This window comes from Salvelinus namaycush, chromosome 21 (genome assembly GCF_016432855.1).
Source record: "Salvelinus namaycush isolate Seneca chromosome 21, SaNama_1.0, whole genome shotgun sequence".
Lineage (NCBI taxonomy): Eukaryota > Metazoa > Chordata > Actinopteri > Salmoniformes > Salmonidae > Salvelinus > Salvelinus namaycush.
The window spans coordinates 5,873,892-5,900,180 of NC_052327.1; the positions used below are offsets into that span (position 1 = coordinate 5,873,892).

Sequence of the window (26,289 nt, forward strand, 5' to 3'; positions counted from 1 at the left end):
TGTGAAGAATATTGTTATATACTCTGTTTTTATAGTTTATTCTCCGTTAGTCAGCAGCTCTACACTAAATCAGTTTCTCTGGGTGTGCGCCAGCTCATGCTTTTTATAAGAATACTGTTCAATCAAAATCAATAGCCTGACTATTTCTTGTTGAAAAGAGTCTCATAAGATATCCTACTGGTAATGAGAAATACAAGTGAGTCAAAATTCTGACATCCAGCCCCCATCTCCCTTAATCTGCATCGGAAGCACACGTAAATGAGCTGCGACTCACCAAATGTTTCAGAGAAAACAAGTTATGATATTGCATACATTTGATCAAATGCTCGCAGTCAAACAAACCAATAATACTGTCCGCATCTTGTTCTTTTCCTGTGTTTTGTTGGTATGTGTGATGTTTATTTATTTAATAAAATGTCATCATAATAGCCAGATTAAATTTGAGAGGAATAGTCAGAGCGATAGTCAATATACTAGAAAATGTACTGTATAGGTGTGTTTTTGAGGAATTTGAGGAATCACGTTTTCTTTGAGATTATCAGGAATGGACACCAAGAGGTAATGCTAATGTCTGATTATTTCTTTTTTTTATTGATATTTTTACAGAGAATGTGCTATCATAACTTCCTCACTGGGCAAGCATAAATATATGTATATAACATCGGATACAGTTCTTTATTTTTATTCTGCTATTACATCGCAACAAGCACAATGCTTACAATTCACAGAAAATAGTTATACACACAATAATGTATTTTTTATTCCAAACAGGGTTTGTTTTGAATGACTTCAATATTTTCCCTGGTTCAATATTACAGTAATTTACATAAACATCTTTTTTTTATCATTATACCATGTCCAGTTTCCCTGCTTTTATTACATTCATCATTTTGCTGCTTGGATTTTGTAATTTTTATAGCGTTTTACATATTTTGTTGAATTCATACCAAACTATTAAAGTGAGGTGAAACTTTGCATTGAGACTTTTGTTTGAAAGCATAACACACGTGAGTAGCAAGCCACAACCTTGCCTTAACCCTACATTAACTCTGCATTTTAGCCCTATTCCTTGTTCACAAAATTAAAAAATTTCGCATTTTGTCGACAATGCGCCATTTTAAAATAATTTGAGATTGAAGTGACATACTCACCCCTCTGTATTTATTTGGACAGTGAAGCTTAAACTATTAATTTGTCTCTATAATCTATAATCCAGCATTTTGGATTTGAGATCAATTGTTTTATTTGATGCAACAGTACAGAACGTAACATTTTATTTGAGGGTTTTTTCGTGCACTTTATGTATCAAGTCCCAACATTTGAAGGTGTCAAGTATATGGACAAATTCCTTTGTAGTCTATTATAGTAGTCAAAAGTATAGTAATTGGTCTCATAGTCCTAGCATGCAATGCCTACACTGTACATCAAGCTTGTGACTCTACAAAGTAGTTGGATACATTTGCAGTTTGTTTCGGTTGTGTTTTGGATTATGCTGTGCCCAAAAGGAATGCATGGTGAATAATGTAGGTTGTGTTTAAAACAGGTAGCCCATGGCTGATCTTTTTTCCACTAATTTGTCTTTTGACCAAATCAAAATCAGATCTTCTCTCATCAGATCTTTTTCAGACCTGATCAGATTCGTCAAACGCAGCCGAATGGTTAATTTTGGAATCACTTTTATTGTAAATAAGAATAGAATATGTTTATGAACACAACATTAATGTGGATGCTACCATTATGGATAATCATGAATGACTACTGAATAATGATGACTGAGAAAGTTAGAGGCACAAAGATCTTACCCCCAAAACATTCTAACTTCTCATCATTACCAATAACGGGAGTTTTTTGGTGGCGGGGTAAGATATTTTTGCCTCATCATTATTCAGGATTCATTCATGATTATCCGCAATCATGTTAGCATCTACATTCATTTAGAAGTGTTTAGAAAAATATTATATTCTTATTTACAATAAAAGTGACTCCAAAATGACACAATATATTATTCACCATTCAGTTCCTTTTGGGCAGAACGTAATCCAAAACACAACCAAAACAAACTGCAAATGCATCCAATAAGTTTGTAGAGTCACATGCTAGGAACATTGCATGTTAGGAAAATGGGACCAAATACTAAATGTTTGACTACTTTAATACACTATAAGTGAATTTGTCCGCATACTTATGACACATTCAAATGGGCCGACTAGATACATATAGTGCTTTCATTTCTAAACGGTAAAACAAATATGTATGAACATACCCTCAAATAAAAGGTGACATTCTGTGCTCTTGCCTCATAAAACATTCGATCTCAAATCCAAAATCCTGAAGTATAGAGCCAAATTAAAAGTTTTAGCTTCACTGTCCAAATCAATACGGAGGGGAGTGTGTACAACATTTGAGATGAACTCAGTCTCCACCAATGGAGGAAAAGTGCCTTTAAAAGCCTCATTGTCTACAATGCGCGATCAGATTGAATCCTGACTTCAGTAAGCATGGGTACCAATGGATAATGCCCACCCACCTGCACAACATATCTTAGAGACATCACCAGATCAAATAAACCAAACAAGTCCAGCGAGAGGTTTCACGGTCGCCACTTAGCCAGCCACATAAAGCAACTCATAAAGCACAAGAGAACAATGGTCAGGTCACACGTCAAAATGGCACAGAGTGGGACCAGCAGCAGTAGCGGCGGTGTTGTACATCATGCGAGCACGTTGAGGGCATCTGTGAGCATCTTCAGCTCGTCCTTGACAGACTCCAGGCCTCCTCGGATCTTCAGGGGATTGTCCAGGACCTCTATGCTGTAGGTGTAGGGGTCAAACCGCACAGAAAACGGCCTCTTAATTCCGGCCACATACGATCTGTCCGGAAAAACACAAGGCAAATATAAAATGTCTGTCTGTCTGTCTGTCTGTCTGTCTGTCTGTCTGTCTGTCTGTCTGTCTGTCTGTCTGTCTGTCTGTCTGTCTGTCTGTCTGTCTGTCTGTCTGTCTGTCTGTCTGTCTGTCTGTCTGTCTGTCTGTCCTGTCTGTCTGACCTACCTACAGTTCAATGACAGCATTCTTATTGTATCATGCACCTTTTTTTCAGTAGAGGCCAACTACAAGAAACATGAATTCAATATGCATTGAATCACAGAAAACTGATTTGCATTGCACTGCAAATACATATTAACCATCTACAGTCTAAGCCTCTAGAGGGCGATATCGACTAACCAAACATATGGAATTGTTTTAAGTTAGTAATAACATGGACCATTTAGCTGATTTAGAATTTTAGGACACCTGTAGGTATAAAAAAATATGTAATTTTTTTTATTTATTAAATATTACATTTGGCCTTACTGCTATTAGACCATAGAAACCCACCGAATAACACACAAATACATGGCAAATAAGAGAAGCAAAAAATATTTGGGGTCACTTACAAATGTCCTTGTTTTTGAAAGAAAAGCAATTTTTTTTGCCCATTAAAATAACATAAAATTGATCTAAATACAGTGTAGACATTGTTAATGTTGTAAATGACTATTGTAGCTGGAAACAGCTGATTTGTAATGGAAGATCTACATAGGCGTACAGAGGCCCATTATCAGCAACCATCACTCCTGTGTTCCAATGGCACGTTGTGTTAGCTAATCCAAGTTTAGCATTTTAAAAGGCTAATTGATCATTAGAAAACCCTTTTGCAATTATGTTAGCACAGCTGAAAACTGTTGTCCTGATTTAAAGAAGCAATAAAACTGGCCTTTAGAGTAGTTGAGTATCTGGAGCATCAGCATTTGTGGGTTCAATTACAGGCACAAAATGGCCGGAAACAAAGAACTTTCTTCTGAAACTCGTCAGTTTATTCTTGTTCTGAGAAGAACCATTCCATGCGAGAAATTGCCAAGAAATTGACGATCTCGTACAACACTGTGCACTACTCCCTTCACAGAACAGCACAAACTGGCTCTAACCAGAATAGAAAGAGGAGTGGGAGGCCTTGGTGCACAACTGAGCAAGAGGACAAGTACATTAGGGTGTCTAGTTTGAGAAACAGACGCCTCACAAGTCCTCAACTGGTAGCTTCATTAAATAGTACCCGCAAAACACCAGTCTCAACGTCAACAGTGAAGAGACGACTCCGGGATGCTGGCCTTCTAGAAGCTAGCAGGTAGATCAGGTTTGAAAGCAAAAACTGATGTTAGTTGGTAAAATAATAAAACTAGTGTGAGACCGGACTATACGGCTTAAACGTGTGCGCTTGTGTGTGTATGCATTCGTGTGTCAATGGCCGTGTCTGAAATCTGTCTTGCCTACTACTTACTAAAACTACATGCTGTGTACTTCAGTGGAGGCTGGTGGGCGGAGCTATAGTAGGGCAGCTCATTGTAATGGCTGGAATGGAATTAATGGAAGGTATCAAACACATCAAACATATGGAAACCACATGTTCGACTCAATTCCATTCATTTAATTCCAGCCATTACAATGAGCCTGTCCTCCTATAGCTCCTCCCACCAGCCTCCACTGGTGTACTTATAGTACTACATACTATTTTGCATGTACTGTTTAATAAAAATGTATTCAGCAAACAACAAATATCAACATTCCACTCATCCATACTGAGAAGGCATCATGTAATGCGCAATCGCGCTTCCTCAATACTGTGCAGTGAATTCTACTTCATGAAAAGCCAAAATGAGTATGACATCCTGGCATACTACATTTTCTAAATGTATATTTTTGCATACCAAAAAAGCCTACTATTTAGCCTACAAGTATTGGTATTCTGACACGGCCTATGTGTGTCTGGTTCGTTACCTGAGTTTCTCTTTGGCATCTGTGAAGCTCTCAGAGACAAAGTATACAGACTGGTAGTTCTGGTCTTGGTAGGGCTGAATGGCAGCAGCCTCTGGGTCAAACTCCCTCCTCTCTGGCTCATCTGACAGAGCATGCTGGGCAAGACAGGGGGAGAGTGAGAGAGAGAGAGCGAGAGAGGGAAAGAGGGGGAACGGGGACGGGTGGTTAATGTCTGGACGTCTGGATATTACTGTAATTCAACATTTAATGGAAAATTAGGTTAGGGGAGGTTTATTCTGTTCCATTATATTGTTTATACGGTGGCTTATCTCTAAGATGAACCTCTTAAGGATCTGACCTTTTTTTTCCGCCTAAAATGACATACCCAAATCTAACTGCTAACTGCTCAGAACCTGAAGCAAGGATATGCATATTCTTGATACCATTTGAAAGGAAACACTTTGAAGTTTGTGGAAATGTGAAATTAATGTAGGAGAATATAACACATTAGATCTGGTAAAAGATCTTTGAAAAGCAAGAGAAAGGCCACAATGTATTATTCCAGTTTAGGCACAGTTTAGATTTAGGCCACCCGATGGCAGCAGTGTATGTGCAAAGCTTTAGACTGGTACAATGAACCATTGTATTTCTGTTCAAAATGTTGTATCAAGTCTGCCCAAATGTGCCTAATTGATTTATTGATACATTTTCAAGTTCATAACTGTGCACTCTCCTCAAACAATAGCATGGTATTCTTTCACTGTAATGGCTACTGTAAATTGGACAGTGCAGTTAGATTAACAATAATTTAAACTTTCTGCCCATATCAGATATGTCTATGTCCTGGGAAATGTTCTTGTTCCTTACAACGTCATGCTAATCACATTAGCGTACATTAGCTCAACCGTCCCGTGGGGGGGTCACCGATCCCGTAGAGGTTTTAAGATATGGTATGATTTTAGAATGGAGAGAGAAAGAGAATACTCCATGTACTCACGACTAGCTCTCCATATGAGGAGAGGAGTCCTGCCCCGTAGGCTTTCACAATGCCACCCTGTTTACACAGACCAAACTCCACCGTGAACCAGTAGAGCTGAGAGACACACACACACACACACACACACACACACACACACACACACACACACACACACACACACACACACACACACACACACACACACACACACACACACACACACACACACACACACACACACACACACACACACACACACACACGACATGCATTCTAAATTAGTCATGTTTCCACAGCTTCACACTTCATATGTTTTGCATGTGTGGTAGGAAGCAAATAAGGAATCAGGAATAATCCAAGCCATGTTGCAACAACAAAACGTACCGTTGACAGTTTCTCAATATCTTCTTCTGAAGCCCCCAGTGAAGCAAGACCGATGTTCTACAAGACACATGTGATCTCTGTTAGTAAAGCATGGCAGAGTATCATCTTTGGTTCATGGTATGTATACAAGGCAGACAAGAGGCTGATGGGTAGACAGCTCAAGTCAAGGTGCAGACCAGAGGCCCAACTCTCTTTCATTTTAGAACGGCTCCTTTTCTAAATGTTACTGGGTTAAAAATGTCCATCTTCAGAATCAATACATCAGAATCAATAAAGCCAATAAAGCCACAGAATTTGTCACCTGAGAAAACTGGGCGAACACCCGGTCAGCCAGAATGGGGACGTGGCCCAGGAGCTCGTGCACACAGTCCCTATGGCAACATCACAAAAATAATGAGATGATGAAATGCTAAATGCACACAGTCACACAGGAGATGGAGACAGAGAGTGAGAGTGAGAGTAAGATGCCCAGTACATATTTCCTACAGTTATCATACAGAAAGTGCATGATGCTGTCTCTATCTAAGAAGGTGCAGATAAGGAAGAGAGAGGTATGGAAAGAGAGAAATACATGATACAGGGACAGAGAGCTGTTTGGACTGCAGACCTGAGTTGAAATACTATTTGAAATCTTTCAAAATACCTTGTAAGATATGCATAATAAGTCATAGAATTGCAGAATTGCAGGAAATTGTAGGAGGACCCCCCCCCCACTGACAAGCGGTTTCGACTCGCTGTTCACATTTGAGGTTTGGTCCAACAGAAGGTCTAACCAAATTATTCATAATGTGTTTCGGTGTCCATATTATGGACACCTGAACACATTGAGATATTATTTTACTGTAATAGAGGAGAACTTTTCTAACAATCCCCTTTCTTTGTCTCAAGTCCTCAAATTGCACGCAGAGCAGACACTACTAAAACAGTAGTATCAATGAACATTGATTCTGGAAAATGTATGCTCAGTACTACATACCACTAGCAGGATTCTATCCAAAGACTGTCGTACTAGCTGTCTAGTCTGTGTTTTATAAATGTGCAATAAGCATAAAACACAATTATATAAGGAATTGGCAACACATTCTCATTCTGAGAAATAAGGCAGGCCACTCGATTTCAACATGAACAAATGCTGTTCAAACAGTTGGAGACGGACAGAAGGGTGTGTTCATAACAATTCAACTGTTCTGCCTTGTTAGCTAGCAAATAGATACACGTTGGATAAACTTGAAATAAAAAGAGTAGCTGGCTGCTCACTAGCACGTGGGCTTGTACTTGAGAGATTGTTGATGAGACCTGGGTTAATTTTCTATAATGCCTACAAGAAGTTAGTCATTATTAGTGAATTTGCATTATGAATGGTTTTGGTATTTGTTTTACAAAATGGTATTGTCATAGACAGACTTGAAAGTCAGATCAGTTTTCTGCCCTATCTAACTCTAACCCCACATAAGGGACGCATGTGGCAGCTCCCTTACGATTGATGAGGATTTTCATAGGGAAAATGGACGGTCCCTTACTAGACGTCCACAGGTGCTATTAAAATAGACAGACGGCCTCAGGTCACACCCCAAGGCCTGGTCTCTGGGAAGTAAAAAAATAAAGTGACCAGGACACTCGGTTTCCGAGATATACATATTATTATTATTTTTTTAATGTAATGTTGTACCGGAAAATTCCACCAGATGGCGACTGACTGTATATGGCAAATAGACATTTCATAATCAAATGGACATGGCCGTTTCTTGTAAATGGAACAGACTTCAAAGACGAAACTTAGTGAGCATAGGGGTGGCCAAATGTACTTTTAGCCCTGAAACAAGTTGGCGTCGAGGCCACAACGCTCACAACTTCTTATGGCTGGGGGCAGTATTGAGTAGCTTGGATGAATAAGGTGCCCAGAGTAAACTGCCTGCTACTCAGGCCCAGAAGCTAAGATATGCATATTATTAGTAGATTTGGATAGAAAACACTCTAAAACTGTTTGAATGATGTCTGTGAGTATAACAGAACTCATATGGCAGGCAAAAACATGAGAAAAATCCAACCAGGAACTGGGAAATCTGAGGTTTGTAGGTTTTCAAGTCTTTGCCTATCCAATATACAGTGTAAAACTTGGTCCGATTGCACTTCCTAAGGCTTCCACTAGATGTCAACAGTCTTTGGAACCTTGTTTCAGGCTTCTACTGTGAAGGGGGAGAGAATAAGCTGTTTGAGTCAGGTGTCTGGCAGAATGCCATGAGCTAAGTCTCGCGCAGCCGTGAGCACAAGCTCTGTTCCTTTTCCTTTCTCAAGACAAAGGAATTGTCCGGTTGGAATATTATTGAAGATTTATGATAAACACATCCTAAAGATTGATTCGATACATCGTTTGACATGTTTCTACGAACTGTAATGGAACTGTCGTCTGAACTAAGTGCTCGCACCTTGTGAATTTGGATTTGTGAACTAAACGCACGAACAAAAAGGAGGTATTTGGACATAAATGATGGACTTTATCGAACAAAACAAACATTTATTGTGGAACTGGGATTCCTTGGAGTGCATTCCGATGAAGATCATCAAAGGTAAGTGAATATTTATAATGCTATTTCTGACTTCTGTTGACTCCACAACATGGCGGGTATCTGGATGGCTTGTTTTGGTCTCTGACCGCTGTACTCAGATTATTGCATGGTGTGCTTTTTCCGTAAAGCTTTTTTTGAAATCTGACACAGGAGGAGGAGAAGTATATCTTTCATTCCATGTATAATACTTGTATTTTCATCAACATTTATGATGAGTATTTCTGTAAATTGATGTGGCTCTCTGCAAAATCACCGGATGTTTTGGAAGCAAAACATAAGAACATAATAACATAACGCGCCAATGTAAACTGAGATTTTTGGATATAAATATGAACTTTATCAAACAAAACATACATGTATTGTGTAACATGAAGTCCTATGAGTGTCATCTGATGAAGATCATCAAAGGTTGATTAATTTTATCTCTATTTCTGCTTTTTGTGACTCCTCTCTTTGGCTGGAAAAATGGCTGTGTTTTTCTGTGACTAGGTGCTGACCTAACATAATCACATGGTATGCTTTCGTCGTAAAGCCTTTTTGAAATCGGACACTGTGGTGGGATTAACAAGAAGTTTATCTTTAAAATGGTGTAAAATACTTGTATGTTTGAGGAATTTTAATTATGAGCTTTCTGTTGTTTGAATTTGGCGCCCTGCACTTTCACTGGCTGTTGTCAAATCGATCCCTTTAGCGGGATTTCAGCCGTAAGAAGTTAATCCACATTTTGTGGGATTAAAGGTCAAAAATGGTAATACAGCAGTAATTTGACCGCTTCATGTCAAAGTACATGAACCTACGCTGTAAGGAAAAATAGAACCAGCCATTTATCTATTGTAGTTTACGAGAAATCGTACAACACCCATTTCATGATGCTAAAACAAATGTTTTTAAAAATTTTTTTTTTATAGATCCAGTTGAGGTGTGTTAAGGCGAATCCGTCAACATGGAGTGAGGTGTGTTAAGGTGAATCCGCCAACATGGAGTGACACACTGTGGGGCTTACAGACACACAGAGCCTGTGTTCGCACCATCAAAGAACAGTCAGAACTAGAGCTCTGATACTTTATAAACCTGTTCTAGGGCTTAAGTCGGTAGCGCACGGTGAGTTATGTGGCTCTAGAAGGTTCTCAGACCGCGAAACAGCCTCGTCCATTTGCAATATCTTCAATACATTTTTAACGTTGTGAAAATGACAACATTTAGAAAAGTCCCAGAATCACAAGACTAGGTGCATTGAAACCGCCTCGGCCCATAGAGACGGACCCTACAAGCACCAATTAAGGTCTCTGCTCGGGCTCCGAATGACCTATCGAGCCAAAACTCGGGATTCGGGGTTGCCTCAGCTAGGCCTACACATAATGTCCGAACTGGAACCACAGCTAGAACGTAACTACGTGTTTTACTTTTTTTTATGGTTTAAACAGAAGGCGCTGTGTGAATTTTGGGCCGGCTCTAAAATATGTGATATTTGGCTTCTAAACGAGTTGGACAAAGTGGGTTTGGTGACAGTATGTATCAGTTTGGTGTCAGTATGATATCCTATTGACTGATGGATGGCTGACTTTATGGCTGACTTATTGTCTATTTCCAATAACCAAATGGACAGGCTGAAATCAACACTGAAAGGGTTGGCAAATGGCCTCACCGTAGTCTCTGGGATGTGCCGAGTTTAACGAGGTGCCCCACTTGCCGGTAGCTCGCTTGGTCTGACCGCAGCGACTGTGCAAAAAGTAGGCCCAGAATGAAGCCTGACAATTAGTGATTTCAACATGCTTTTGACATATTGTGGCCTCTGGGTCACACAGAAACACACCGTTTTGATGGGGTCGTCGGGGAGAGGTTGGGGTGGATAAGCCACAGAGTTATTCTAGCTGCGCTCGCAGGTTCATGTAGTTTGACACATCCGAGTTTCTCCCTAAGGATAACATGGGTTTACAGGTTATGCTCTAACTTTCTGCCACATGAAATACATGCTTAATCATTTGGACAAGTATCCTGCCTCTATTGTGTTTTAGAGAAAATGGGGGTCATGTTAGCAGTAACTGCATAAAGTTACTGTGAAACCAAGGTAAATAAAAGCAATTTTTCTCAGTTCCACGCTATGAGCAGTTACTGCCTTTTTGCTTAGTAGGGCAGTATTGCAAAAAAGCAGGTTCAACTATTTTGATGAAATAACGACATTATTATTGGGTCTTATGGTTGTGGAAGGCTTATATTTAGCCTAGGACTAATTTCACAAGTCCTGAATTCATTAGATTATTGCTGACTGTTTGAAATGCAGTGTATCTGACCTTTAATTGTACAGAAAAGCTTATTTAAAGAAACCTCCCCCAAAAATTGAGATACACAGTTTATTAGGTAAAGCACCCCATTCACGAAAATGAGTCACGTGGCCGTGGCTTGCTATATAAAGCAGGAAGACAGGCATCGAGGTATTCAGAGACTGTTCGATTGAACATTAGAATGGGCAAAACGAGTGACCTAAGCAACATTGAGTGTGGTATGATCGTCAGTGCCAGGTGTTCCGGTTTAAGTATCTCAGAAACGGCCGGCCACCTGGGCTTTTCACGCACGACAGTGTCTAGGGTTTACTGACAATGGTGCGACAAACAGAAAACATCCAGTCAGTGGCAGTCCTTTGGGCAAAAACAGCTCGTTGATGAGAGGTCAAAGGAGAATTGCAAGGGGGTATGCTCCAAAACGTTTTGTGTGGGTTCAAGTCCCCTAAGCGACTCGAATTAGAAAAACGATCTCCTGCTGGTCCTCGAGTCAAATAATGCATATGTGATGTTTGTAGATTATTTTAATAATGTATGTACAAGGTTGTACAGTTAAATGTACACGTCTGTGCAATATATGTAATAAACATGATTATTAACAGTGTGTCTACAGGGCTGAAGAAAGATGCCTCATTAAATGTATTATTATTGTTCATTATCAAGGTGTTGCACTTCCCTTTGCAACACAATAACACAAATGTAATTGTACATAAAAAAAAATGAATAATCTGATCTGGGATTCAAACCCTTGCCGCAATCTACGAAAATTATCAGGAGCTTGGCTCACTACACTGTGAGCTATTTAACCAGTCATTTAAACACATGTGATTTAGTAACTTTGATCAGCAGAACTTCTGTTCGGAACACTTTCATGAAAAACTGTTAGATCCCGTCCAACTACAGAACGTCAACGTTTTTAATTGGCTGATGTGGAATTTGTTACATTATAGTTAGTCGCATGTCATTATAGTTAGTCGCATGATCTTGAGCAAAGTCATTATAGCCTATCATTTCACTTCCCCTGTGAGAACCATGAGCACAGGTTTATTTGTCTTTGCTGTACCACAGTCGAAACCTGACAGCAGACTACCTAACAAAGGTTGCACTGTATCCAGTACAATGTAGAAAAATGCAGATCAGCTATCTTTTAACCCAGGTATGGAGAACTAGGATGTTGTGCAATGTTAAGATAGAAATATAGCATGTAGAATTAGGAATCACAACAGCTCTATTCATGACTGTCACGTTCCTGACCTGTTTTCTGTTGTTTGGTATGTGTTTATTGGTCAGGGCGTGAGTTTTGGGTGGGCAGTCTATGTTTTCTGTTTCTATGTTGGTTTTGGGTTGCCTGGTATGGCTCTCAATTAGAGGCAGGTGTTTGACGTTTCCTCTGATTGAGAGTCATATTAAGGTAGGTTGTTCTCACTGTTTGTTTGTGGGTGATTGTTCCTGTGTCTGTGTAATCCACATGGGACTGTTTCGTTTGTTCGTTCGTTTAGGTAGTCTGTTCCTGTTCTTGCGTCCTTCGTCTATATGTAAGTTCGTTTGTTTTCAGGTCTGTTGCCTTCGTTTATTGTTTTGTAGTTTGTTCTAGTGTTTTGTCAGTGTTTTCGTCTGTTCATTAAAGTCAGTATGTATTCATCACCCGCTGCGCCTTGGTCCGTTAATACACCATCAGACGAACGTTACAATGACATCTCTATCTGCAACTTTCTACAATGTTTGCATACTGAATATGGCCACGGTGAAACAGTAGTACTCACGGTTCAGGGGAGTGCATGGGAGAAGAGGCGTGGCGTATATACTGGGTACACTGGAACACGCGGAAGGCCAGACTGGCTAAAAAGTCTCTGGCAGAGAGGAGACCTGCCACGGGACGCAGCTGGAACCCTGTACGCTCTGTGTGTGAGAGTGAGTGAGTGAGAGCGAGACAGAGAAAGAAAAAATAGAAAAAGCAGGGAGACAGTGACAATGACAATTGGGTACTAATGACTACGCATCTACCAAGAGGTGGAAGGTAGTGTATAGGTAGTGTATATTCAGCCGACAGAAAATGTATGACTGCAGTACGTAACCTTTGTCTCTAAACCCAACCTTAACCCCAACCTTTACCATTTTCGACCCCTACGCAGGTTGAATATCCACTTCTTTGCACTTAATTGTATCTAATGTTCAATCAGGAGTGGGCTGTATTGAACATGCTATAGGCCAGTGGTAGACACTAATATTTCTGAGGGAGCTACTTTATTGGGGGGGGGGGGGGGGGGGGGGGGGGTCATGAAGTGAAATTGATTCATACATTATATCAAATGAATTCATACATGATATTTAAGATACTATTAACATGGACCATCAAGCTTTCATTCAAGTTGCAGTATTAGAAACAAATGTGCTAAAATCATTGTATGAATCTTTTGAATCTGGCCTTATTGCCATTATCTCAAAAAGAAAAAGTTGATGATGATTATCAAGCAATCTTTGTGTATGATCTTTTGTGAAGAATCAATTAATTTCCCCCAGTCATTCTGAACAGATTCTTCTCTGTCTCTTCTACTGAGTCCTGCATAACTTGTGTGATAGATAGATAGAAACAGAAGACACAAACACATTCCTGAGAATCTTAGCTTTCAGGAATGGGGTCAAAAACTAGAGCCCAATTTGTAGGAATATTTTGTTTTCAGGATGCGCTAAAAGCACTAGAAACCGCTGTTACTGTTCCGTTTGTCCCAGCCGCTAATAGCAAAGGTTACTAACGTAACCATGGTTCTATGAACTAAGTGGTGCATTCAGCTGACTGAGGAAAAAAGATTATTAAAAGATTCAGATTATTGCTGGAGTTGCCAATGAAATTGCAGAGAGACGCATGCGTCTTGTGAGAAGCTCAATGACAATGGCTGCTATAGGCGGCATGTATGAGTACCTCTGAGGAAGCGTGACACGTCCTCCAACTGGGGGATGTTTTCAGGGCTGTATCCACAATGTCTCTCCAGCAGGCGGAAGGCGTCCAGGTGCTCACTGCAGGCATGGGTGGTGTACAGGTCCCTCAGGGTGGAGTAAACCTCTCTCCTATCCAACACACACACACACGTGGGAGAACACACAGACATGCATGCACGTACGGACACACACATGGATACACACACACCAGAAGATGAACACACATGATGGAAACAAATATAATGTTGTAGATAAAATTGCATGAAAATGTAGAAATCTTAAAACACAACTGTGAGGCGTCATGGGAAAAGGATTGATTTCTAGGCATTTTCAAGACAGAAAATGTTATAGAAGTCCAAATATATCCATTAAAAAAGAGAGAACTTCTGTATAACCCATTTCCAGAATGGTGAGCTGAATGTGTGGCCTCTCTTTGATTGAGTTATGGCAGCATATTGTCCTCTAGGTAAACTATAAATCTCTCCAAAACAAAACTGTTTACTCTCTTATAATCGGGTTATCCATGAGCAAGTCTACGTCCCAAATGGCACCCTTTTCCCTATATAGTGCACTGATTTTGAACTGGAAATCATAGGACTCTGGTCAAAAGTAGTGCACTATATGGGAATAGGTTGTCATTTGGGATGCAGAACAAGTCGTGTACCAGATGGCTGACAGTCACTTCGGAGAAGTTCGGTCAAGGGACCTGCACGCTTTTTTGAAAATGTTTTTATATTGTTCAAACACAATATTTCCGTTTGGTGGAGTGAGTCAAACAATGAACTGACATTTTAGACTGACATGATATCTGGGCAATTGACTTTAATCGGTGACATTTGCACATAAACGATCAAAAGCTTTTACTCTAGATTGCTTGATAGCACCCTCCATCCGTGGCAAATCAGGAAAATAACCATTAAATAACCTTTACCACTCTGAGTCAAAATCACAAAATCATAAATAGTATGAAATAAACACGTCTTTGTGCAAATGGACACATGAACAGAGGGCTGAAGCATAACAGAAAGCATACAATAAACAAGCCTTGCAAGATAAGTATTGAGATGTGAAGAGTCATTGTAGGTCCAAAAGCTACTGCCGAAGCTTTAGTTCAATGGTCTAACACTATCTTAGTTAGGGCTAGACCCCTTCCAAAACGAATAAGAAATATCAGTTTTAGTACAGGGATACAGTCTTGTAAATGAGTGTTTGGGCGCACGATGAAGACAAGACACACCTTCTAAAATTGGTTTCCTATTGAACATACTTCTTTCCGTAAGAAGTATTATAGTTTGATTACATTTTAGAGTATCTGAGAAGTAAATAGAAACGTATTTTGACTTGATGAAACAAAGTTTAGTGGTAGATTTTCAGATTCCTTTCTCTGCATGTTGAACGAGTGGATTATTCAAATCGATGGCGCCAACTAAACTGACTTTTTGGGATATAAAGAAGGATGTTATCTAACAAAACGACACTACATGTTATAGCTGAGACCCTTTGGATGACAAATCAGAGGAAGATTTTCAAAAAGTAAGTGAATATTTAATCGCTATTTGTGAATTTATGAAACCTGTGCCGGTGGAAAAATATTTTGATGTGGGGCGCCGTCCTCAAACAATCGCATGGCATACTTTCGCTGTAATGGCTACTGTAAATCGGACAGTGCAGTTAGATTAACAAGCATTTCAGCTTTCAACCGATATAAGACACTTGTATGTACCTAAATGTTTAATATCCACACGCCTATCACTGATTAAGGTTTGAATACTTATCACTGATTTTACCAGAGAATATCAGGCTAGTGCCACTCACCATGTACCGATCTCCTCCTCTGTGTATTCTACTCTGGGGATGGGCTCCCCTCTGACAAAGAGAAGAATGAAATTAGTAGATATACACCATTGTAGCTTCCTATTCCTGGATAAAACTTGTATCCACTTTTTTGATGATTTTTACATGACATTTTAAGTAGACAGTCGTCTCCATGTACTGTGAAAGTTTCATGACTCTTTGTATTTGTATTACTACATGGCAGACCTAGAATAACTATAGTTTTAACTATTCTTTGTGGAAAGTAACTATTTTTCCGGGGAAATAAATATTTACTTTTGAGGTGACCACCACTACTTGAATACAGATCTGAAAAAAATACTACTTTTTAAAACAATTTGAATAAAAATCTCAGAAAGTAACTACTTTAAAAAAATTATGGCAGTGCTGTATCTGGAACTGCATGTTAAGATAGAAATATAATGAATAGAGCACACCAAATCTAATAAACTATTCCAATCTATAGGACAGTCATGTTTGATATACACAAAACATTTCTTTCTGAACATTTTGTAAATGTCCATTCTCCTGAATGTCCGTTGCCATAAAGTCTAACTATTTATATATACAGTACCAGTCAAAAGTTTGGACACACCTACTCATTCAAGGGTTTTTAGTGAAGACATCAAAACTATGAAATAACACATATGGAATCATGTAGTAACCAAAAAAGTGTTATATTTGAAATTCTTAATTCAAAAGGCATATCTGAGCTATCTTTTTTGCTAGTGCATGGTAACAGTTGAATAAAATGAGAAACAAGAAGAAACCCGCACACTGCTCTTGATAGTATCACTGCTCTTTAATAAGCTTTTACGTATCAACCTCACAGCCTTCTTCAGAGCTTTTTTGCACTCTTGGCATTCTCTCAACCAGCTTCATGAGGTAGTCACCTGGAATGCATTTCAATTAACAGGTGTGCCTTTGTTAAAAGTTCATTTGTGGAATTTCTTTCCTTCGGAATGTGTTGTAGCCAGTCAGTTGTGTTGTGTCAAGGTAGGGATGGTATACAGAAGATAGCCCTTTTTGGTAAAATACCAAGTCCATATTATGGCAAGAACAGCTCAAATAAGCAAAGAAAAAATGACAGTCCATCATTACTTTAAGACATGGACAGTCAATGCCGATGTGCCAACATTTCTTCAAGTGCAGTCGCAAAAACCATCAAGCGCTATGATGAAACTGCTTCTCATGAGGACCGCCACAGGAAAGGAAAACCCAGAATTACCTCTGCTGCAGAGGATAAGTTCATTAGAGTTACCAGCCTCAGAAATTGCAGCCCAAATAAATGCTTCACAGAGTTCAAGTAACATACACATCAACTGTTCAGAGGAGACTGTGTGAATCAGGCCTTCATGGTCAAATTGCTGCAAAGAAACCACTACTAAAGGACACCAATAATAAGAAGAGGTTTGCTTGGGCCAAGAAACACAAGAAATGGACCTTATACCGGTGGAAATCTGTCCTTTGGTCTGATCATCAAATCAAATCAAGTTTATTTTATATAGCCCTTCGTACATCAGCTAATATCTCGAAGTGCTGTACAGAAACCCAGCCTAAAACCCCAAACAGCAAGCAATGCAGGTGTAGAAGCACGGTCTGATGAGTTCAAATGTGAGATTTTTGGTTCCACCAACCGCTGTGTCTTTGTGAGACGCAGAAAAGGTGAACAGATGATCTCTGCATGTGTGGTTCCCACCGTGAAGCATGGAGAAGGTGGTGTGATGGTGTGGGGGTGCTTTGCTGGTGACACTGTCAGTGATCTTTGATAAATTCAAGGCATACTTAACGTGCATGGCTACCACAGCATTCTGCAGTGATACACCATCCCATCTGGTTTGCACTTAGTGTGACTATCATTTGTTTTTCAACAGGACAATGATCCAACACACCTCCAGGCTGTGTCAGGGCTATTGACCAAGAAGGAGAGTGCTGCATAAGGTGACCTGGCCTCCACAATCAATTGACCTCAACCCAATTGAGATGGTTTTGGATGAGTTGGACCCCAGAGTGAAGGAAAAGCAGCCAACAAGTGCTCAGCATACACAAGGAGTCGCTAGAGTGCGATGAGACAAATAAAACACCCCCGGCCAAACTCTCCTAACCTAGACGGCGCTGGGACAATTGTGACCCGCCCTATGGGATTCCCTGTCATGGCCGGTTGTGACACAGCCTTGGATCGAACCCGGGTCTGTAGTGACGCCTCAAGCACTGCATTGCATTAGACGGCTGCGCCACTCGGTAGGCCCTAACCAATTATATTGTGTACAGATAAGTATAAGCAAGTTGTGACGCTCAACTACTGTATGCCACTGAAAAGGTAAAAAGCTGCAAAACATTTTATGATACCTGGAAATACTGCAGAGTAATTCAAAGCCATTTGTAAACAGCAAGTTGGAGGCTTAGCAAAAACAACTTGAACTTTCTCCATCTGAGGGTAAATGTTCGTGTTTCAAACACACACTATACCGTCTTTAAAGGGATTGTTTACTCAGAATACAAACTAAAATGATTTTCAACCTACCTTGGCTGTAATTGATTCAAGAAGGCAGTATTTTTTTTTATTTTTTTTACTTTATTTAACCAGGCAGGTCAGTTAAGAACAAATTCTTATTTCCAATGACAGCCAATGACAGATTATTTCCTTGTCAACTCAGAGATTTGATCTTGCAACCTTTCAGTTCCTAGTCCAACCCTCTAACCACTAGGCTACCTGCCGCCCTGATTTTTAGTTTCCTTTTGACACTTAATAGGCATATTTTGTTACTGTTAGCATTCTCAGTAACACTTAACAAACTGTTCTGGCGCCTGTGTAAAAAAACTGTAATAACTTTGAGCAACATTTTATTAACATGTTACGTAACACTTTGGTAATTCCATTTTAATTGCATAGCAATGAGCAATACAGTACTCTACAGGAATAGTAACTGCTCCTTATTCCACATGTTATAACTCCATTATTATGCAATTATAAAGCAATTTACACAATCTTATGGAGGGGTTGGAACCTAAATTATTTTCCAATCGTTTCGTTCTGAACAGAACCCTTCAAAAAAATTGTTCGGTACCACTGTTACTATACACATAATACCCCATAATGACAAAGCAAAAACAGGTTTATAAAAATGTTTGCTAATTTATTAAAAATAAAAAATTTAAATAACTTATTTACATACGTTTTCAGACCCTTTGCTATGAGACTCGAAATTGAGCTCAGGTGCATCCTGTTTTCATTGATCATCGTTGAGATGTTTCTACAACATAATTGGAGGCCACCTTTGGTAAATTCAATTGATTGGACATGATTTGGAAAGGCACACACCTGTCTATATAAGGACCCACAGTTGACAGTGCATGTCAGAGCAAAAACCAAGCCATGAATTCGAAGGAATTGTCCGTAGAGCTCCGAGATAGGATTGTGTCGAGGCACAGATCTGGGAAGGGTACCAAAAAATGACTGCAGCATTGAAGATCCTCAAGAACACAGTGGCCTCCATCATTCTTAAATGGAATACGTTTGGAACCACCAAGACTCTTCCTAGAGCTGACTGCCCGGCCAAGCTGAGCAATGGGGGGAGATGGGCCTTTTGTCAGGGAGGTGACCAAGAACCCGATGATCACTCTGGCAGAGCTCTAGAGTTCCTCTGTAGAGATGAGAGAACCTTCCAGAAGGACAACCATCTCTGCAGCTCTCCACCAATCAGGCCTTTATGGTAGAGTAGCCAGGCGGAAGCCACTCCTCAGTAAAAGGCACATGACAGCCCGCTTGGAGTTTTCCAAAAGGCACCTAAAGACTCTCAGACCATGAGAAAGGGTTCGGGTCAGGGTTAGGCTTCTCTGATCTGATGAGACCAAGATTGAACTCTTTGGCCTGAATGCCAAGCGTCAAGTCTGGAGGAAACCTGTCACCATCCTTAAGGTGAAGCACGTTGGTGGGAGCATCATACTGTGGGGGTGTTTTTCAGCGGCAGGGACTGGGAAACTAGTCAGGATCGAGGCAAAGATGAACGGAGCAAAGTACAGAGAGATCCTTGATGAAAACCTGCTCCAGAGAGCTGAGGACCTCAGACTGGGGTGAAGGTTCACCTTCCAACAGGACAACGACCCTAAGCACACAGCCAAGAAAACAATGCAGGAGTGGCTTCGAGACAAGTCTCCTAATGTCCTTGAGTGACCCAGCCAGAGCCCAGACTTGAACCCGATCAAACATCTCTGGAGAGACCTGAAAATAGCTGTGCAGCAACGCTCCCCATCCAACTTGACAGAGCTTGAGAGGATCTGCAGAGAAGAATGGGAGAAACTCCCCAAATACAGGTGTGTCAAGCTTGTAGCATCATACCCAAGAAGACTTGAGGCTGTAATTGCTGCCAAAGGTGCTTCAACAAAGTACTGACTAAAGGGTCTGAATAGTTATGTATATGTGATATTTCTATTTTTAATAAATTAGCAAAAATGTCTAAACCTGTTTTTCCTTTGTCATTGTGGGGTATTGTGTGTAGTTTGAAGGGAAAAAAACAATTAATCAATTTTAGAATAAGGACGTAACCTAACAAAATATGGAATAAGTCAAGGGGTCTGAATACTTTCCGAATGCACTGCATTCAAGTACCTTAAAATATTATTTGTTTTTCTGAGAGGTATTCCAAATACTGTTTGTTTATCTGATACCTGTATTTGAATATCAAAGAAAATAGTTGCCTTTTTGTTAAAATTATATAATCTATACCCGACTACCTCCAGTTTGTACTGTATTTTCAAATAAACTACAAAATACAAGTACATTATTTTCTGCCCAGGTCTGCTACATAGCAGTATATTGAAATATATATATTTATTCGTGAAATGAGAAATATAATTTCTTAGGGCTTATGTTTATGAATAAATGTTGTAATGAGTTAAGGTATAATTATTTCTGACTTACTGTTTATATCTGAAGGCAATGTCTCCAATCATCTTCCTCCTCTGCCTATAGACGGGATCTGTGAATCCCTGTACAAAACCGTCACACAAAACATGAGTAGAGACCCAATATCTATAGTTTCACATTTTATCTAGAGTCATTATACTGTTATTAGAAATATGGCAGCGTTATTGTCACGATCGTCGTAACGTTGAAGAGAGGAGGACCAAAGCGCAGCGTGGTTTGAATACATTCTTCTATTTAATGATGACGAAAATGAAGAACACTTGACAAACTATACAAAACAACAAACGAACGTGAAGCTATGTAACGAAAGTGCAGAACACAAGCAACTAACGTATAGACATAGACAATAACCCACAACCCACAATACAAAACAGGCTACCTAAATATGGTTCCCAATCAGAGACAATGACTAACACCTGCCTCTGATTGAGAACCATATCAGGCCAAACATAGAAATAGACAAACCAGACATACAACATAGAATGCCCACACAGATCACACCCTGACCAACCAAAACATAAAACATACAAAGCAAACTATGGTCAGGGTGTGACAGTTATAGCAATGTAATATGATTATTATCTGATGTAGGCTCAACGACTGTCAAAAAAATTATGTAATAACAGTGTAATAGCAATGTAACAATGATTCTCTCTCTCTCTCTCTCTCTCTCTCTCTCTCTCTCTCTCTCTCTCTCTCTCTCTCTCTCTCGCTCGCTCGCTCTCTCTCTCTCTACATAAGCAGCCTGAGTGATTGTTTCCATTCATTCACTCACTGGGTGTTCTTGGTCTAAATCTGGATCAAATTTTGTGATAAGGTGGTGACATCTGTCCAGCTCTGAGATTTTCTTTGGGAACCAATGAACTGAAAAAAAGACCGTAAAGATGTTTCATTTTTTAACAAACATGCTCCCATTTCCATGTTTTATCTTTAATTCTTGTCACTGCAAAACACGTAATGCACACAAATGTTTGGACAAAGCCTGCCATCTATCGTAGATTCATAGCTTTGGTCAACTCAATAGCAGCTACAGTATAACTAAATGCAATGCAAAGGTGGACTATATCTAAGGAGGTGACCAGCCAGTCAAGTCTTCAGATTCAACAGGATCATTCAACTATACTTTTTGAGATTTTGTGAGTGTAAAGATGGTTCAGCTAGGTTACATTTGGGTCATACATCGGCGATACAATATTAGATGGTCCGACACTTGATAGATGTTTTTTTTTAAAGCCTCGAGTTTCACAGCATTATGGGTTCTCACCTGCGCTCGTGAGACGAGTACAGTTTTAATGAAGTGCACTATGCAGAAATGTTGAAGGTTCTCACATTTGACTTCTTTGGTGGTTTTGACGTCCTCCGCTATCCTCCGGATGGAGCTGATGAGGGTGCTGACGTCAGACAGGTGCACCTCGCAGCGGACAAAGTACTCCAGCCCCTCCAGGTTGTCCCGGGGCTTCCTGCACGGCCGTGTTTCCAGGTGGTGGATCTTAGCTTCAAACGTCTATCAGGCACAACATATATATATATATCTCTCTTAGGCTCTTCTCATTGGCTCAAACATCTATCCTTTCCTCGTCTACTCCCCTTCATCTGGAAAAAGTACCCGACTGTCATACTCGAGTAAAAGTAAAGATTTCTTAATAGAAAATTACTCATGTAAAATCCACCCAGTAAAATACTACTTAAGTAAAAGTCTAAAACTACTTGGTTTTAAATATACTTAAGTATTGGAAATAAATGTAATTGCTAAAACATACTTAAGTATCAACAGAAAAAGTATAAATCATTTAAAATTCCTTATGTTAAGCAAACCAGACGGCACCATTTTCATTTTTTTTTTTAAACTGATAGCCAGAGGCACACTCCCACACTCAGACATTTATAAAAAAACAACAACATGTGTTTAGTGAGTCCGCCAGATCAGAGGAAGTAGGGATGACCAGGGATGTTGTCTTGATAAGTGTGTGAATTGGACCCTTTTCCTGTCCCGCTAAGCATTCAAAATGTAACAAGTACTTTTGGGTGCCAGGGGAAAATGTATGAAGTCAAAAGTATTTTCTTTTCTTTAGGAATGTAGTGAAGTAGAAAGTTGTAAAAAAAAGATAAATAGTAAAGTACAGATACCCCCCAAAACCCAAAACTCGTACTTTAAAGTATTTTTACTAAGATTTACACCACCACTGCATCTGCAATAGAAAATACTTCAAATGTCTGTCAGGCTCAACATACTTCTCTTAGGCTCTTTCTCATTTGCTAAAATGTTTTCCTCGTCTCCATCCCTTCATCGGCACTGCCTAGAAAAGACTCGAGAACATTATTTTATGGTGGAATCTCATCATTAGACTGGTTTTCATCTGGTTTGTTCTTGCAGTGAAGGAAAGGAAGTGAGGAGATTTTCCTACAATTGAGAACAAACCTTTGTGATGGAATAAGAAGGGTTGGAGTGAAGGAGAGAGGAAGGGAGGGATGGGTGCTAGGTCTAACCAAAGGTCTGAGGTCTGAACACATTTCCTCCGGTAAACTGCACGGGTCAATTGCAACCAATGGGCAGAGCAACCTTTTACTGCAGTGGGCTAAATCAGTGTTTCGTGGTAGTTGTAAACGAATCAACTTTGAAACAAAAGTATACACCTCACACACATGGTTATGGGCTTAAAAAAAAAGAAAACACCTGTACCATGTCAGATATAGAGCTGAAATGTATTCCATTTTGAGTTTGCATCCCAATATTACACTTTATATACATCATAGAAGACTGGAATATAACAAAACCGTTTGACATAGAAACACTGGATTTTCGTAGTTAAAAAAGTTTTATTAATTATGAAAAATATGAATAAAGTTCCACCCATGTGGGCGCTTCTGGTCATTCGACTGCAGAAATGAGCTATCACGTCAGTGCAGGGGTTTCTTTACAAACGCAGGGCAACTAACGCCTCTATCAGAACTATCAGACCCACAGTGTAGATGCATCAATACTGCAGATTATTATAAATTTTTTTCATTTTCATTATGTAATCCAACATTTTGTCGATATGTGTGCAGCGTTCAATTGCAAATGAATGTACTTCTTGTGCACCAAAACGCAACGACACTGACGGTCTGATCAAGGCAGAAAGGGAGATTACATGCTCTTACGTGTTTAAACGAACTCGCTTGCAACACTTGATCTCGTGCTGTTATGTGATACCAGACAGCTTCCTCTAGGTTCTCTACATACACACCCAATGAAATAGCGACCTATCAGGAACATTAAAAATCGCAAGGCTGGTAATATAGGATGAAATTTCCTACAAAGATTGCATCTTAAATGTCAAAATAATTTATGTCATTTTATATAACTTGATGAGACTACAATTGAATTAAAACAAGATTATACTTTAACGCAATCATGACCCACTGGGCATTGACATCAGTTCAACATCTAGTTTTGTTTTACATTTGGTTGAGTTGTCAACTAACGTGAATTCAACGTGAAATCAACGAAAAATGTTACCCTGTCATTGGATTTACGTTAAAAGTTGGGTGAAAAAATGACGAAATTCTTTGACATTGAAGACTTTTGGCAAATCAAATCAGTTTTCCACGTTGATTCAATATCATCATTTTTTTGGGGGGGGGGGGGGGGTTGAAATGACGTTGAAATTAACTCGTTTTTGCCAGGTGGGGGTTGGCTTGATTAGATTAGCCTACACATTTTAAGATGTGGGACAGTTCAGGGATATTTTATTTTCCCTTGATAAGAAATCACTATACTTTAAAACAAGCTGTTGTTGATAGCATAGGCTACACCACGAAAACAATATCGTCATTGAAACATTCCCATTTAGGAAATCTATTTAGGCATAATCCTTGGCACCTTTGTGTCAAGGCTCCAACAATCTGCTCTGCATAATTTGCCATAACATTCGAATTTACCTAGTTGCCTCTCCTGAACCATAATGACATAATAGACACAGTGATGATGTTGCCTTGTCGCCTGGAAAAATCAACAAGAAGAGCTGAGAGCAAGCACTAATAGGCTTAGGCTACAACATTTTCTCACACTTTAACAACTCCGAATTAATTGCCTTCTTGAATATCTCCTATTTTCTCGTATATTCATACAAAATATAAATTGTGCAAAATATGTATTCCACTCTCCATTTGAACAAAAATAAGTGTTGGTTTGTGTTATTTGATAGACTATTAGGTTAAATTCGATGTTGTTAATTTTCAAAGTTAAACGTTTCATTTTAAATCCTTTTTGAATTATCACAAATCCCATCTAGGCTCTTTAATACAGAAAAAGGCATAGCTCATCGTTTGTACTTACCTCGAACACCTTGAGAGAGCGTGACAGTGCTGGTGTCTTGGAACTTCTCAGCGTGAAGAAGAGATTGAGCAGAGCTTTTCCATCCTCTTCCTCAAACACGATTTGTTCAGTCGCTTCAGCCACCTCTGCCGCGGCTGCCGCTGCCTCTCGTTCCTTCCGCGCATCCTCGATCAAACTTTGTCGTCTCCCAATGAATCTTGGAGACTGCGCCCAAAAAAGAGCAACATATTGGATTTAAAACAGCTTTACTGTTATGTCTGTGAACATATTTAAACTCGAACATATTTATCTCGACCACCGACAGCGCACAAGACACAGCCCATAGTAATTGAAGACTGGAGAGCCTTGCTTACCTCGATGGAAGCATTTTACATCTCCAAAAACGCATAAGAACTCCAATGCAGTCTAAGTAAACCTGACGCATAGCTTAGTCTTAGTGATTTAAAAGCCGAGCTGCTAAACCACAATAAGGTATTTTCCTATAAAAAGTTACCATTTACCCAACCGCTCCTGCATAATAGTGCACTCTCCAATGAGCCAGGCTCTCTGCGCGCATTGAGGCAACATAGAAAAAGTCTAAAGAATATTAGCAAGTGACACTTATAACAATAGTTCTGACCATTTCTACTCAAAAGTTGAGTATGATAGGGCTAAATGGAATGGTAATAAGAACGTTACTCCTTACCGTAACAGAATCAGACCTCTCGAGCTCGGACGCTGCCCTGCGCATACTCTTCGTTGAGGAAGAAGAGCTGCTTGAAATCGGCATGTTCAGATTCTGGAGTGTGTAAGATAGTGTCTTTGTATGCGTGTGTAATGTGAGTGTCTGTGTATCTGAGCGTCTTTTATTGATGCTCCCTGCACTGCGTTGACTTTGCTTGGTGCGCCTGGTGTCTTTTTTTTCCCCACGCGGAAGAACTTGCCTGTCTTATTTATTGGGGAGAGAGGAGGATTTGTTTGTCCTTCCTGACGTCAAGCATCCCGTTCTCTTTATCGAACAATACAGCATCTGACACATGCTCCCATATTTGCCTTCATTATTATGTAACAGAGCAAGTGGCATTTTAAAAGCCATGTTCGTGTGGTTTCGTTTTGGTCTCCTAATGTAGCAAGACAATGTGTATTGATTTCCAATCATAGCTGCGGGAAGTAGGGGTGTTGAAGGTTCTGCAGCACCTCCTGATACATTGAAATAATGTGCACATAATTATATGACTACTCCTGTCTGAACACTGATGAGCATGGGCAGCACATGCACCAAATATAGAACAG

At 39.7% G+C, this 26,289-nt stretch overlaps 1 protein-coding gene across 1 annotated transcript; it reads right to left on the bottom strand.

Moving 5' to 3' along the window:
* Positions 1–583: 583 nt before the first annotated feature.
* On the bottom strand, positions 584–25,786 carry th (tyrosine hydroxylase). The gene is made up of 13 exons (XM_039017088.1): positions 25,703–25,786; positions 25,018–25,221; positions 22,029–22,203; positions 21,475–21,563; positions 20,694–20,761; positions 15,755–15,805; positions 13,923–14,068; positions 12,766–12,901; positions 6,458–6,527; positions 6,157–6,213; positions 5,791–5,886; positions 4,815–4,948; positions 584–2,870 (listed from the first exon to the last, which is right to left on the bottom strand). The coding sequence occupies exons 1-13, from the start codon at positions 25,784–25,786 to the stop codon at positions 2,711–2,713; spliced, it is 1,470 nt and encodes a 489-aa protein (XP_038873016.1). The 3' UTR covers positions 584–2,710.
* Positions 25,787–26,289: the final 503 nt, after the last annotated feature.

Excerpts from the sequence above, each read along its gene's own strand:
- th (XM_039017088.1), bottom strand. The coding sequence starts at position 25,786 with ATGCCGATTTCAAGCAGCTCTTCTTCCTCAACGAAGAGTATGCGCAGG. Across the intron at positions 21,564-22,028 it reads AACCACCAAAGAAGTCAAAT|TTCATTGGTTCCCAAAGAAA; the intron begins GTGAGAACCTTC and ends TCTTTTTTTCAG. Across the intron at positions 6,214-6,457 it reads TGTTCGCCCAGTTTTCTCAG|AACATCGGTCTTGCTTCACT; the intron begins GTGACAAATTCT and ends TGTGTCTTGTAG.